At 40.9% G+C, this 15,028-nt stretch overlaps 1 protein-coding gene across 1 annotated transcript; it reads right to left on the reverse strand.

Moving 5' to 3' along the window:
• Positions 1 to 6,569: 6,569 nt before the first annotated feature.
• Positions 6,570 to 14,745, reverse strand: LOC108879687 (SH3 domain and tetratricopeptide repeat-containing protein 1-like; the record flags this gene model as incomplete). The annotated part of the gene is given in 12 exon segments (XM_018671061.2): positions 6,570 to 7,639; positions 9,402 to 9,598; positions 10,017 to 10,167; positions 10,443 to 10,565; positions 11,884 to 12,034; positions 12,254 to 12,434; positions 12,544 to 12,765; positions 12,855 to 12,995; positions 13,507 to 13,731; positions 13,734 to 14,196; positions 14,198 to 14,694; positions 14,697 to 14,745. Coding segments are annotated over 12 exon segments (2,694 nt in total), but the record flags the coding sequence as incomplete, so codon positions are not given.
• Between the last annotated feature and the right edge of the window lie 283 nt (positions 14,746 to 15,028).

Below are 15,028 nucleotides of genomic sequence, written 5' to 3' on the forward strand. Positions count from 1 at the left end.
CAAGTTTAGTACTGAATGCTTGATCCAATCCATACACGTGGTTACTGATTCTTTGGTCCAGTATTCCCTCATTTAAATTTGAAAACTATTTTCTTCGCATTCAGGCAAAGCATTCTCTTTTCAGGTACAGAGTACATGTTCATATTCCTCAAAGTAAAGTACTGTTTAAGCAGAAATGTCAACACACAGAACCACTCCTGTATGAGCTTATATTTTGTTGGTTTGCTGGTGGTCATCTTATAGATTGCCCACTGTGTGTATGTTTTTTATTTGTAGAATATACATTTCTCCCACATTAGAAAATTCCCAGAAATAACTGAGAACATGACCTCAGTGTCTGTACAGTCATGTAGTTTTTCCTTGGATGTTGACTGATTCCTTTAAAGACATGCAGCAACTGTGTTACACTAAAAATGGTGTGAGTCAACCCACACAGAGGCCAGTTTAGGAGAGATGCTCCATGCTCTATAGCACAGCAGAGACTTGAGTTAGATGTGAGAGGAAAGGTTGGAGGTGGTTGAGGGATCAGAATTGCCATCAGTGTATTAGTGTCTCCTGCTGGTTGTTGGTACCTGCATGAACAGTGGTGGGATTCTGGGACCATGTGAATCTCTGCCAAGCCAAAGCAATAACTGCCTCATCAAACACTTTACACTGCCTCACATCACCTCACATCTTTAGGTAAACAAAGGCCACAGCTGCCTGCCAGCTGACTACAGATATACACATGTTCTGCACCTGAAGGAGAGGAAATACCTAGTCTGTGTTCTCAGTCCAAAAAATATCCCCGGCAGACAACAAAACAAACGTGTTGTACCACTGTTAAACTGATTACACAGCCTCATCCAACAAGTCGTCCAACCTAAACAACCAAATCAGTTGTTAGTCCCTACCCTCTGATATGATCCATAAAATGCTGGTTTGGGTTAAAATAAGTACTTTTTCATGGTTAGAGTTGACTTGGTAGCAGTATCTTGTGTTTAATTCATGTTTTGTAGACCCATCCACTCTGACCTCCACTGTATGCACACTTTGTGCACACTTTGTGTCTCACCTGACTTCCATCTTTGCTCCCGCCAAAGGCCAGGCTTCTTATCAAACATGTGAAGTTGGGTGCAGATTGGACCATGCATCTGTAGCTTCCTGTTTCATGGTGAAACATCAAAATTTGCCATGCTGCCGCATATGCCCATCAAAAAAAAAGCCTTCAAAATGTAACATCATCATTAATGGGTTTTTTTTTTGGGATGTTACATACGTCTACAGAATTTCATACATGTAAGTGAAATGAAGTGAATCTTTGATTTTTTATTAAGTTTTGGTGAGATTTACATTTTACAATATGTTGTATCTTATAACCTTATTTTTTAATGTAAATTTCAGTAAATAGTTCAATATTTCCCTCTCTAATGTAGTGCAGTTGAAGTATAAAGCAGCATTAAATAGAAATACTCAAGTAAAGGAGAAGTACTTCAAAGTACAATACTTGAGTAAATGCACTTTTTACCACTTTAGTAGTCATGTTCAGTTGGTCCAATCCTGTCACCTGACACAAATGCAGAACCAGGCATTACATCCTGTTTCAACGTTTTTCAAATCTTCCCTCATCACAGAATGTACAGGGCGACTACAGAAGGGCTAGCAGCAGGGAAAGATGGTGGTTACAGTTAACAGAAAAAGCAAACTCTGATTATAGGTCTGGGATTATAGGTCAGGGAGTGGACTCAGGCCCCCTGGATAAAATCAGGCGTGCTAAATCCATTCATCACCCTGACCTCACCATGACCTCCTCCTGCTTCCTGAAGACACATTACTTTCTCCTTGTCCTGTAATCTCATCATAGGTTTTACTTGACCTCTGACTGTGCCAATGTAATGTGTAAAATGTGTAAAATGTCATAACAGCATTTATTTATCAAAATGTACCTCAGTATATTATTTGATGATTAAGAAAATGCACTACTTGAAATTGTGTAATGGGCACTGGTTGTACATAAACTAATAATCATCATCATAATAATAATGAATATTTCTTTATTAGCCATTCTTGGGTATGGGTACTTGGATAAATGGATTTTGCCTGTTTTTACCTGCACCTGATTTACTGACTGACTGAGACAAAACATGCACTCATTTATTTGTGAGCTAATTGTTTTACCCTGTAAACAAAGAGACAAACTGTAGGTGTAAATGTAGCTGTTGCAGTGACTGGTGGCTCTGTGGTGGCTTCAGGCTGCAAGGAGCAGTCGACTCTATGTGCTCTCTGCATTTTTTTCTTTCTCTCCAAAACATGAAGTCATCCACTCTTTGCTGCCGACTGGGGTCATGAGGACACGCTTTCATCACTGTCCCCATGTAAGGGCAATTTAAGACAACCAGACCATGCAGCCCCACTCCTTCACTCAAGAGATTTTGCTTTTCCTCAGAGGGTTCTAGCTTTTGGTGGTCTGTTTCCTGTATGAAAAGGAAGCAGAGCGGCTTGTGCCGGGGGGACAATGTTTTTATCTTGAGATTACAAGGACCCAAATGAAGAAGTAGATTTAATAACAAAAATTAAATATCTTACAATCTCCATATAAAAAGCCCAAAACCAGGTAATAACACAAGAGAATCCATAAAGAGGTAGCAGGAGAGACTCCACTCTGAGCCATCATGGAGAATACATGACACAACTGTACTCTAAAGCTAAAAAGAGACAAGACCTTATATACACAGGAGAATAATCAACCAATGAGACACAGGTGGGACTGAAAACAGAAGGGAAAGAAATAAAGACAGGAAGTAAAACCACAAGAGACACAGGAGGAAGGTGATTACCAAAATAAAACCATGAAATGAGTCACACACACTACATTGCAGATCTCAAATGCAGAATCAACAGAGTGTGTATGGAAGAGGAGGTGGCCATCAGAGCTCTGTTACAACTACAACCAATACAGAGACTGGTGTTTGTGATGACTGCTGTGTAAATGCCTGACAGAGCTGAAATGACCAGGCTTCGGTGAACTTAGCTGTGCTCAGTTTCTCCCCTGAAGATGAAGGAACACAACCCAAAGTTACTAAAACTGAAATGAGAAAACTAGCTTCCTGACATAACTAGCCACAGCTTCGTGACAGCTGTAGCTGAGGGAGGCCCTGCAGTGGGGGTGGCTCGCTCTGTAGCAACCGGTGCTGTCTGAGGGGATGCCTGTGCAGCAGATGAGGAACAGTGAGTTTTGGGCCTCACATAGACAGCTGGAAATATGTTTCTAGATCTCTAAAAAAAAAACAAAACAAGTACCTGCACTGCTGTCCTTACTTTGGCCCAGACAAAGTGGATGTAAGCCTGAATTGGCCCACATCTACAATAGCAAATATGGTGAAAATAACCCAAATCAAATGTGGGGATTTTTTGGCAAAGATATGGTGCTCACAGGAAATCTGAATGTGACCCTGATGAGGTCTGTGTGGTAAATGTTTGGACCAGTTTTTGTCATGGTTAGGCTGTTCCACCCTACCTTCCCTTTTTGTTTCCCTCTGCTTTACCCTCCATTTTGTGTATTGTGACTCTAAAGTACCTGTAGGTGTGAATGTGAGTGTGAATGGTTGTTTGTCTCCATAAGCCAGCCCTGTGATAGACAGGTGATCTGTCTAGAGTGTACACCTCCTCTCACCCAACGTCAGCTGGGATAGACTCCAGCTCCCCCACAACCCTTATGGATAAGTGGTACAGATAATAGATTGATAGATTGTTTGTCCTCATTCATTGTCTGTGTATGTGTGTGTGAGTTCATCCTACTGGGTGTGGCTTCTCTGCACACCTGCACCTAATCACCTAATCAATTCCTCAACCTGCTGCAGGATTTAAACCCCAGCTCAGTCCTCTCTTTACCAGGTTGCTACTCTCAGGCCTGTTTACATAACAATGGTTTTGCTAAAAATGGAAATGTTTTCCTTTGTACTTTAATGAAGTTCCACTTCATACAACAGCATTGTGAAAATGATCTTTGTACAAACTGATGTGCATAAATGATTGAAAACACAGTAGTATGCAGGTCAGTAGATGGCTCGATAGTCCTCCAACTGTTGACAGTCCTCCATTGTTGTTCTTCTATTTTCACATAGCCATGCGTGGCGTGGGGCAGTTCTTTTGGTGCATGTTCTTTACATATGTATACTACTAATATCTTGGGTTTGCAACATGTATTAATAAGCACTGTCCCATTCATGCTGTTTGCTGACAATGATGTGTGTTTTCACTTATTAACCAGTACCATGTTATTAAATCTCATGTGAGTTAATACTTATCTATTTGCCTTTTGTTCTCATGCACTCCATTTGATGAGCATGTGAGAGTAAAACTAAACTGATAGGACTGACTAATTAGACATGTGGCATCTCCTGGGCATTAAACCTTTACAATATAGATGCAATATGCATAGAGCAAAAATTCATTTTGAGAAGGCCCAGTCTCATTCCAACAAAACACAATAATAATAAACCATAAGGGTTAGAACCCTAACCATTAATGTCTAACCCTAACTGTTACACTACCCTAAACACACACACACACACACACACACACACCACAGGCGTGAGTCTGTTTTTAATTCTCACTTTCCTCTGAGAGGCTGTTGGTCACAACAGGGGAAGCGGGCTGTGGACTGTTTATATTCAGGGTTCAATGACAGTCCAGGCTTGTTTGGACAGACAGGATGGGTGTTGACTACGACATATGTTTCTCACCCAGTCGTGGGTGTGTTTATTTGAAATGGTCTGTCACTTGAGGAGACATAGGGCTCCTTGTTCAGCAGGAAAACACTATCGGAGGGTAATAGAGGGATACAGACAGCACGTAATATTTATCTGACCATTCTTTCTTTTTCTAAGTCTCTACTGAATATTCCATACATCATGACTCACTAACTGCTGGAGATATTTTGAGATTTAACTACAGGATACACTGCCTTTTTTCCTGTAGTGTACTGTGTACGAAGTACACTGAACATTTTAATTAGACTTTTTTAATGAGAGTTCCCCCCTTACACCTTTTGAATGTCATCATCCCTGTGTTAAAAAACACAGGGGGCTGTACTGTTTCAGGTACAGGTGAGGGATGAAATACAATCAAGGAAGTCCACATATCAAAAACAAGGATAATGAGTTTGAGGCTCTATCCTACACCAAAAATGCTGGACACAACGTTTGTATACTCTGACAAGATTTTACGTCTAACAGTCATGTTATCCTCCGTCCTGCTTGTTATCAAGCAATCCATAAAAGATGAAATGGCTGGATGAACCACATTTTTTTGCAGTGGCCTCACTGCATTTAAAAAGATTTTCTTTTTCCTTGATAGTTGCAAAGGAGCACATACTGAATGACAAATGATGAATGAGTAAATACAGAGACACCACAATGAGCAAATGGTATACTATGATTACAGCATTGCTAGACAACTGCCAGAGTCTAGAGAGACTCTGCATGTGCCTGCACCACATAAACAGATGACAACATTCATCAAAAAGAGCTCATTTATACAGCTGTCTGTATGGAAAAGATTCAGGAAAAGACACTGCAGTTTGCCATTTGCTCCCTTGCACCACACACTGTATAGGTTTATCTCAGTAACTGACACCACCTGACCCAGACTGGAGCTGTCTGATTGTGAAGTTCGCGGATGACACAGCTGTGGTTGGATGCATTACCAACAATGATGCATTACCAACAGGAGGTGGAACAGCTGGAGGGTTGGTGCAGAGATAATAACCTCTGTATCAATGTGAAGAAGACCAAGGAGATGATCGTGGACTTCAGGAGGGGCAGACACCTCCTGTCCTCCGTCCTGTCCTCCAGCATCATTGTGTGGCAGCTGCTCAGCGGCAGAGAAGAAAGCTCTGCAGAGGGTGATGAAAGCTGCACAGAGGACTGTGGGACGCAGCCTATCCACCACCACATATATCTACACCGCCAGATGCAGGAAACGGGCTGCCTGCATCCTGAAGGACCCTACTCACCCCGCACACGCTCTGTTTTACCCTCTCCCCTCAGGCAGGAGGCTACGGAGCATTAAGAGCAGGACCACCAGACTGAGGAACAGCTTCTTCCTGGAAGCTGTGAGACTGCTGAATTCTGGAGGACCCCTGTAGCCCCTGCAACACCCCCCCACCCCCCCACCTTTTTGCTGTCACTTTAACTTTTTGCACACTACCTCAACGGTAAATACTTTGGATATTGTTGCTGTGTCATGTCATTTCATTTATTTCCTTTTTCTATATTTATATTACTTCTTAGATTATATTGCATATTCTATTTTATACTTAGTTAGTTATTTATTTTGTAATTGGCTTGCACTGGGACCAGAGTATCCTATTTCGTTTCACCTTATGTTCACATGTGTTGGAATGACAATAAAGCTCCTTGAATCCTTGAATCCTTGAATAATTTGGTCTGATCCTTTGTCGTGCCCAAATCATTCAAATCATTCAAATCATGGATTCTGAGGTTGAATGCTACCTTACTTACTGGTCTCTATGCTTGCTGACAGGTACATATTATATAGAATGTGGTAGCTCACCTCTGAACAGTATGGTGTGTGTCAGAGAACTTTAATTTGTATTTAAGGATTTCTGGTTTGAAAAAAAAAAAACAAACAAACATTTTTTTTGTAAAAAAAATTATATTCTTCCCTTCCTTGTCCCCCCAAAAAACTTGGCTGTTACATGATTCATAGTTAGAGCTCTTCTACAGCACCCAGACCTACTTTATAATCAAAAACATTTGAAATGATAATACAGAATAACAAGAAACACCAGTTTCTGATTGTAAAACACCTACTTCCTTTGTTCATAGAGCCTAAAGCTAAACCTGTGACTATAAGCTATCGGGTAAGGCCTTACAAGTATCAGAACACAAAAAATGTCACAATATGCAAATGATATACTTCTGTTTATGTTTGATGAGGTGAATCTGTACTAGCTGTAACCAAGAATATAAGAAACAATGTTCTTCCTTTAGCATGTATTTCAGTTGTGAGTGGCCCACAACATTCTGAATGTCATGAATTGTCCTTTGCTTGGTTAGGACATTTACCTATTTATTTAATTCTGATTCATGAAGGCCTCATTGAACACTGAATCTTGTGCTTACAGTACAATGTAGGTGACAATAAATCATCTGGGGCACCTTCATCTTTGTCATCTCCACAGAGTGTCTTAAAAAAATTGGAATTCCTTTGTGATAATTTTATTCTGTGCGTTAACTTGTGCAGGGTTTCTCATGAAATCAGATTATTCTGTGCAAAAAACACAAGGCAAAAAAGAAAAAAATAACACATCCATTCAGCCATCTGGTGACGTCTGACTTCTTCACACATCTTGCAGAAAGTTAGTTTTTTGTGTAAAAGAATATTTTCCAGTGGCCGTGTACTGTGAGATGCTGCTATAATGTTGATCTGGTGAGATGTTAATCCTTCTCACATTCAGCTCTGCAGCAAATCCTCTTGCCCTCTGGTAAAAGAACAGAGACAGCTCCCGGTCTATGAGGAAGTTGTGGTAGATGGTGGCGAGACGTGTGCAGAGCTGCAGCTGAGATCTCTTGTTGCCTAGATCCATGGCTGCAGCCAGAGCCAAGTGGTAGTAACCTGCAGCATCAAACGGGTCCTGTAGTGATAACAGCAAAATGTATGACCCCTTAAAAAATATTTGGCCATTGTATTTAATACAGGTGATAAACACATTAATACTGAAGTTGAGTGAGGTTGTGTTTTCTTTTATGCTGAGATTGCAATTCTTTCATATTTCATTTATTTTATTTATATTCTTATTTCAAGAATATCAGCTTATTTTGTTATTAAAGTTATATGCTTTTACAGAATTTGACCACTGGTACAGAGGCATAGTACTACTGAGCAATGATCTTACCAGTGGGCCATCATTTTGTTTGTAGTAAGGACGCTATGCTGTGCCAACAAAGGCAGTAAAGAATAAGAGGGCATGCTAGCCAGTGTAAGCAAATAAAAAATATCTTCAAAAACTCTGACTTTGCAAATGTTTCATTAAGAATTAATGCATTAATAAATTTGAAGGATAACTATGCTGTGCTTTGGTGAGAAACACTGAATGTAAACAACTTCTACCTCATACCTCATGCAGAGTAATAAGTCATATGACTTGGATTTGACTCAGGCTCAGGAGTCCTGAATTTAATTCAGGTAGGACAAATTTTTGGCAAAATTAGAAAAGACCTGGAATTCAACTTTGATATATAACAACTTGTTTAGTACTTGAAGAGTACAGAGTTCAGGACTTGGATTCTGTGACTTGTTATTCTTGAGATTTGTTGGTCCTGACTTGCAACTTCATGGCCCTGACTTGGACATAACTTATGTGACAGTATGTTGGTCCACACTTTTTGGCCACCATTTTTGTGGCTGTCAGTAATGAAAATAAGAACTGTCAAATACTGATTATGTAGAGTAATAATTTGTCAACAGTATGCAAAGAGTGATGTGCCTTTAAAAGAAAGAGTACAGCATTAAGCTGATTTTAAAGGAGTATTATGTGGAAATGGTTTTATCAGTATTTACTGTTCAAAGAAAACATGTGATATATGTGTGTTAAAAGCCACTATGTGTGAGTAGATGTTAGTGTGAAAAAGACATATAATTTAAAAAAAGAAACAAGGAAGAGTTAAGAAATAATGTTGTAAAAAATAAAAGGTAACTTAGTTTTTAAAAAAATACAATCAGAACAGGCCAGAACATGATGGTGTAAAGCAGAAAGAGAAAAGGCCAAAAGAGGACAGGGTCTGCCCTGGCATGACCCTGTAAGCTGAAGTGCAGCCGGAAGAAAAGCACAGGGGCTTTCCAGAAGACAGTGACCTTGGAGAGAAGATAAGAGTTTATTTTTAGAGCCCAGGTGCTTCTCAAGAGACAGTGACCTTGGAGATACGAGTGTAACTTTTTTTGAGGAGCTCAAGATAGACATCTAAACGAACCAATGTTTTAATGGTGTAAAATTGACTGACCAGTAAAATGACCTGAGAGGCGTGGAAAGCCACAGCCAAAACTGTATAAAAAAGGGACAGAGCCAGTACAGGTTTGGGGCTCTTCTGGTGTGTCATGTATGCACTGTGAACAGTTCCCGGGTTTCTTTGTCGACAAATAAACTCTGCTGCCTTGGACACTGCCGTCTCCTGATAATTTTTGGACACCTGAATCAGGCTGAAGAATTCTGATCGTAGCCCAGTGGTTTGGGACTTTAAACCCAAATCCACATCAATTATCAACTGATATTATAGAGATATTTAAGGCTTTATTCCACACAACAATGTAGGTAGTGACTATAGATGACAAAAGAAAATGGTAGGACTAATCTCCAGATTCAGATGGTTTCGGGGACTTGAAATAATGAAAAGCCATACCTTCAGGTCATAGAATATCATGTCCCCTAGTGTCTGGTAGACCCTGACATAGTACAGTGTTTCCTCCTCAAACTGCAGAGGTGTCGGACAGAGGGTCAGAGTCTTCAGGTAATAGTGCTCAGCAAGTTCATACTGCTCCAGACAGCGGTATAGACAGGCCAGGCGGTGGTAGGCCACTCGCTCATTCAGACGTTCACCTGTATGTAAAACCAAACACAAAGGTAGTGGACACAGTTACTCAGTTACACAAATGTCAGTGCTGACATCCATCGTACACTGAAGGTGAACCTTTTTTATTCTTTTGTGGATTCCAAGTCAATTTGAGCACATTCACACTCCCAAGAGCTAAGCCTAGTCCACCCTGCTCTACTAGATTACAGACCAGTAGCATTTGACTGTGATTGATGCCCACCAAAATGTCCGCTGGGTGCTTTGCTCACTTGATTAAAAAAAAAAAGTTTTACTTTCTATCGTGAAGTACTTGGTGACAGTGGAGAGGAAAAACTTCCTTTTAATAAACAGAAACCAGCTGCCACATCTGTCAGTGTGAAGGCACTTATGCATACAGTATGAAAAAAATTCTAAATTCTTTGTGTTGGAGTTGGTTTTTCATACCCTGAGTGATACTGATGTCCAGTGCAGTCTGAGCAAACTCAACAGCTTCCCCATACAGCTTGAGACTGAGCATCACTTCAGTCAGCTTATTGCACAATCTCAGCCTGGTATGAACACTGCTGCTCTTCACTGCGATGGGCAGAGCTCGGTCCTACGTGGTAGATTACACAGAGAAACACAAAACATTTTGAAATGGTAATTCTGGTCTACTTTGACTTCGGCCTTATTTTCATAGTTTTGGTAATTTGACAAAGTAGGGGGGTGTCCAGAGATCTTTATGAAGACATGATAAGTCAATATGAAAAGTGGATGAATCATGAAAAATTGCAGCGTATTAGAGTATGGGGGCCTCCAGGTGATGACAACTACATGTCTAAAGACTAACAAGAAATCTTTATAGACCAGCTTGTTTTGTTCAGACTCTACCCTGTAGAAGGTGACAGCCTTGTCTCTGTCCTGGCAACTGTTGAGGAAAATGTCTCCTGCAGCCTCCAGAAGCTTCAGGATGAACTTGGTGTCTCCTGTGCTCAGAGCGACATCCTGAGCTACCTGACAATGGCATAAAAAAAAAAAAAAAAAGGCTTTCATTTTTTTGCATTTCATTATGAGTTTTACTTTACCTGTCAAAGACAAGACAAAGCTGACACCAACACAGCAGCTATTTAGGGTTCCATGGCCAAAAGAGGGCTCAACACACAATCCTGGAGAGTCAGTATGGATGATATGTTGGAGAGGTACAGCTTTCTAATACACTTACCACTTTTTAGGAACGCTTATACACCTGCTGATTCCTGCAGCCATCATGTGACAGCAGTACAATGCATAACATTAATGCAGATACAGCTCAGGAGCATCATAATATCTCAGTCACTTTGACCATAGAATAATATAATGAAATTGGTGTCAGGCGGGCTGTTTCAGTATTTTGAAAGTGCTGATCTTCAGGTATGTTGTGATGGTGGTGCACAGGAAGCAGAGATTCAGTGAGGATGAATGCTTTGAACCCCCATTGAAAGACTGACTGAGTTTATCTTCTACACTGTTATTAAGGAGATCACGATGGTGAAGGACTTTTTCATTGTGTTAAATAGACGTTTGGTTCAACGAGATCTAGGTTGCAAGCCCAGAGGACAATGAGAGGACTGTGTATTTTTGTGTCCTTTACTCACTCAAACATTAATGGATGAACTCCAAGTAAGTGTAGGATGAGAACTGCAATTTTGCGAGCTGTACATGGCTGGAATTAGCCAAAAATGTAGAACATATGGTTTAATCAAAACTAAGATGTGTGGTATCTTACTGTTCCATTTGGAAACGGGATGTTATGTTGGTACTGAAGGATTTCTATGTTGTTGGTCATCAGTGTTATGAGTTCAGTGGAATATAAAATAAAATGCACTTTGCTCTGTATGGTCCTTTGGTTTGTAACTCCAGAAGGGGGTTGTTCAGTAAAGCTACAAAATGCTGCCCTCCCCTGGAAGAAGATAAAACTATGAAAACACTTTATGAAATAGATTTTGCTCTATGAGAGTATTTAAATAATGCCTGCTCATTCAAAACAAAATCTGTACAATTTCCTTTTGTTATTTTGTTTTCTTTGGAGTAGAAATGTTAGTTGCTGGAGGTCAGTGTTTACATGTCATAGTTTTGTATGTCATGTACATATCTCATATGGGATGGACCACTTTAATGATATGACAAAACTGAGAAAAAAAAATATATATTTTTTAGCTGATACTGTTCATCCACTATTTGAGAATTTACAGTATTTTAATGCTCAACAAAGTTCGTAGTTGAGTTTCAAAAGTTCCAAATATCATGCTGCAGCTGATAGGCAGAGACATTGAGATAGAAACTGTTCTCAGACCTGAACATAAAGATCAACCAGTTCAGTCTGGCCCAGCAGGTGGTAGATCTTCCCAGCCTGTAGCCAGCCATATGCCTCCTTCTCCCTGAAGCCCAGGTCAATGTAAATACCCAGACTGCTCTTGGTGTAGTCGAGAGCTGCCCGGTACGCCCTGAAAATATTCAATTTACATTAGCTCAGATTATTTTCAAAATGGTTACATTGTTTCAAATATTTTGCTGTTTAATTGAAAAATTCATCTTTGACAGGAGCAAGTGAGAATGTAAATGAATGTTATATTGGACTTATATTGGACCCTCAAAAAGCAGTGTCTATCCACAGGGACCCCATGGGTTGGTCCCAACCTGGATATAAAAACAAGCCCACACACCTTTCTGTGCCCAGAGTGAGGTAGAGCTGGCTTATAGCCTCCAGTGCATCTCCCTCCTGACCTCTGTCTCCTGATTGTCTCAGCAGCTGGACCTGGTGCTGGCTATAGATGATACACTGTTCCTGGTCTGGACTCTCACAACCATACAGATGGCACAGGTTTCTGGTCGCAGTGAGCTGACCTGACAATGGGCAATGGTCAATTACAGATTATTGAAAAGAGGATAAATGCAGCATTATCCCAGAATGTAAGACAGAGCAAATGTAAATGTCTGTGATCTACACACTTACAGTCTAACAGGTTGGCATTGATAGCCAGCAATAAAGCCCATTCATAGCATCCTTTTCCATAGTACAGCTGCTGCTGCTTCACATAGTGCTGCCCCAGCTTGAGGAGCACAGTGATAAAGTTTGCCTCATGACCTTCTTCATCCAGCTCTGAGAAGAGCTGCACAGCCTCAGTCAGGTGCCTCTGCGCTAGTCCTTTAGCTCCAGCCTTCAGACACAACAGCCCTTCACAAGAATGAAGAAGGACAACGTCATCTCCCTTGAACTAAACTCCACTAGAAGAACAATCTGTTATAAAGCCTGTACAATCTTACCTAGGTTAGCCTGAGCTACAGCCAGGTTTGGCAGGTCCTCATACTCTTGGCAGATGTCAATGGCAGCCTGGTAGCTCTCTGCTGCTCTCTGAAGATTGCCCATACATCGAAGTGCCACACCATGCATGTTGAGGACCACACCTTAATGTGTAGTTAAACGCATTTACTTTAGTATTTATGACACAGCCTGATGTGAATGTATTTTTTCTGCTTAACTCATACTGCACATTGTTGTCTTATGTATTGCCCTCATGTGCTTAATTGCACCTTGAAGATGCTTAGTGTTAATTTCTTAGGATATGCACAATGCTCTGAAGGGGCATGGATATAAAGAGAATCTACAATGCACATGTACATATGCAAACTTTTTTAAAAACTAGACGGTTGTAAGGGGAATCTACATTACATAACCAATTATCTAAATCACTTATTTGTAGGTGAAAACAAAAATGAACCTGTTAAAAATGTCGACAGATTGGACCGTCAAAACTGTAACCACGTATAACAATGTATGACAAGTAGTGCTACAACATCTAATGAATACTTACTAACTATAGTACTAACTATACTAAATAACTATAGCTGGGTAATAATTTTAAGGGTCATGTGGTTTTTGCTTCACAATCATATATAACGAAAGTAACCCACTGACCTTCCTGAGGGGTTGTGCAGTGTTCTGGCATGGAAGATAGAACCAAGTCCAGTATATCCAAAGCAACATTGGGCTGGTTGTTATCAATGTGAAGCCATGCCAGCCAGGTGAAGGTACTGTTTCTTTCTGGCACAGAGATGGGGATTGCCTGTAGAGGTGGACTGTTGCTGATGAGAATATGCATATGGTGGATAGCATGTTCAACCATTTTGTGCTTGTAAAGAGTTGGCAGAGACAAACAGTAAGCTGATGGTGCAAAACATGGTATCGGTTCCTTCCTCCTTCTTGAACATTGGTAAAAGAGAGGGCTCGATGTAAAAATGGAGCCACCTGAGATGGAATGGAGGCCTCCTGCTCAGTGATCCCATTCAGTTTATTGACATTGTCCAGAGCTAGAACCATGCTGTTAAGACAGTCTCTCAGTTTGGCAGATGGCTGCAGAGAAGCTTTCCTGGCTGAACTGACACTGAGGTTGGGACGGCAGAGGTCACTGTAGACCCTTCCCAGGGTCAGGTATCCATGACTGAGAGACATGCTCCATGTTCCTTGAGCTTCAGCACAAAGAACAAGTAGTCTCTCAAGGTATGGAACAGCTTGAGCCCCGTCAGCACAAGTGCAGTGGTGCTTTGCCAGTAGATAACAAGCCCGGGCTTCTGCCATTTTGTTATGAGAGAGAACAGCTTTCTTGAGGGATGTATTTAAGAACAGAGCTGTCCTCTAAGCTTCCAAGGCAGTCTGGGATTCCCAACAGAAACGCAACAAGTCGCTCTGTTACAGCAAAGAAACTTTCAGCATTTTTCTGCAAAATATATATAGCAGCCAGGTTGGAGTAGATGCTGGTCAACAACTTGAGATCACTGAAGCCTTCTTGTGGAACACTCAGGGCCTCCTCAAAGTAAACCCGAGCCTGGCTGAACTTAGACCTCCCAGCACAGAGCTTACCCAACAGGAAGCACAAACGAGTCTGTGACCAGAGGAGTCGCTTCTTCTTCGCTGTTTCCCTCGCAACACTCAGAAAGGCCATCAGCTCATTCTCATCAGAGTGCCCAGAGAAGGTAGTGGAGGTGAGGCATTCAGAATTCAGCCTATACAGGAAACCAAACTCTTCTTTACAGTCCTTTCCCTCCAAAAAAGAGAAGAGGTGAGTGAAGTTCTCAGTGTTGTTGTTTCCCTCTACAATTGGGTGACAGTGAAGCATGGGGACTTGAGTCCTTTGCCTCTGTAGGCAGGACCTCCAAGTCCTCCAAATCCACTCATGGTCACAATGGAATCTGTTGAGGAGTCTTTTCCTTGGTCAAGAATCCTCTGAATATTTCTCTTCAGATCAATCTGCTGAGGATCAACTTTGCCTGAAGAGCTGACTGCATAAGAAAAATGGAAAAAAAGCAATGCTAAATAAAAAGAGAGGACAAGCTATTTAAAAAAAAAAGTGACATTTAAGTAGCAATACTTACGTGATGGTTTCTTTTCAAAGTCTTGGTAACTGATAATATCTGAGATTGAAGAACGAAAAGTGCAAGAA

This window comes from Lates calcarifer, unplaced genomic scaffold, assembly GCF_001640805.2.
Source record: "Lates calcarifer isolate ASB-BC8 unplaced genomic scaffold, TLL_Latcal_v3 _unitig_712_quiver_1043, whole genome shotgun sequence".
In the NCBI taxonomy this organism is placed as follows: domain Eukaryota; kingdom Metazoa; phylum Chordata; class Actinopteri; family Centropomidae; genus Lates; species Lates calcarifer.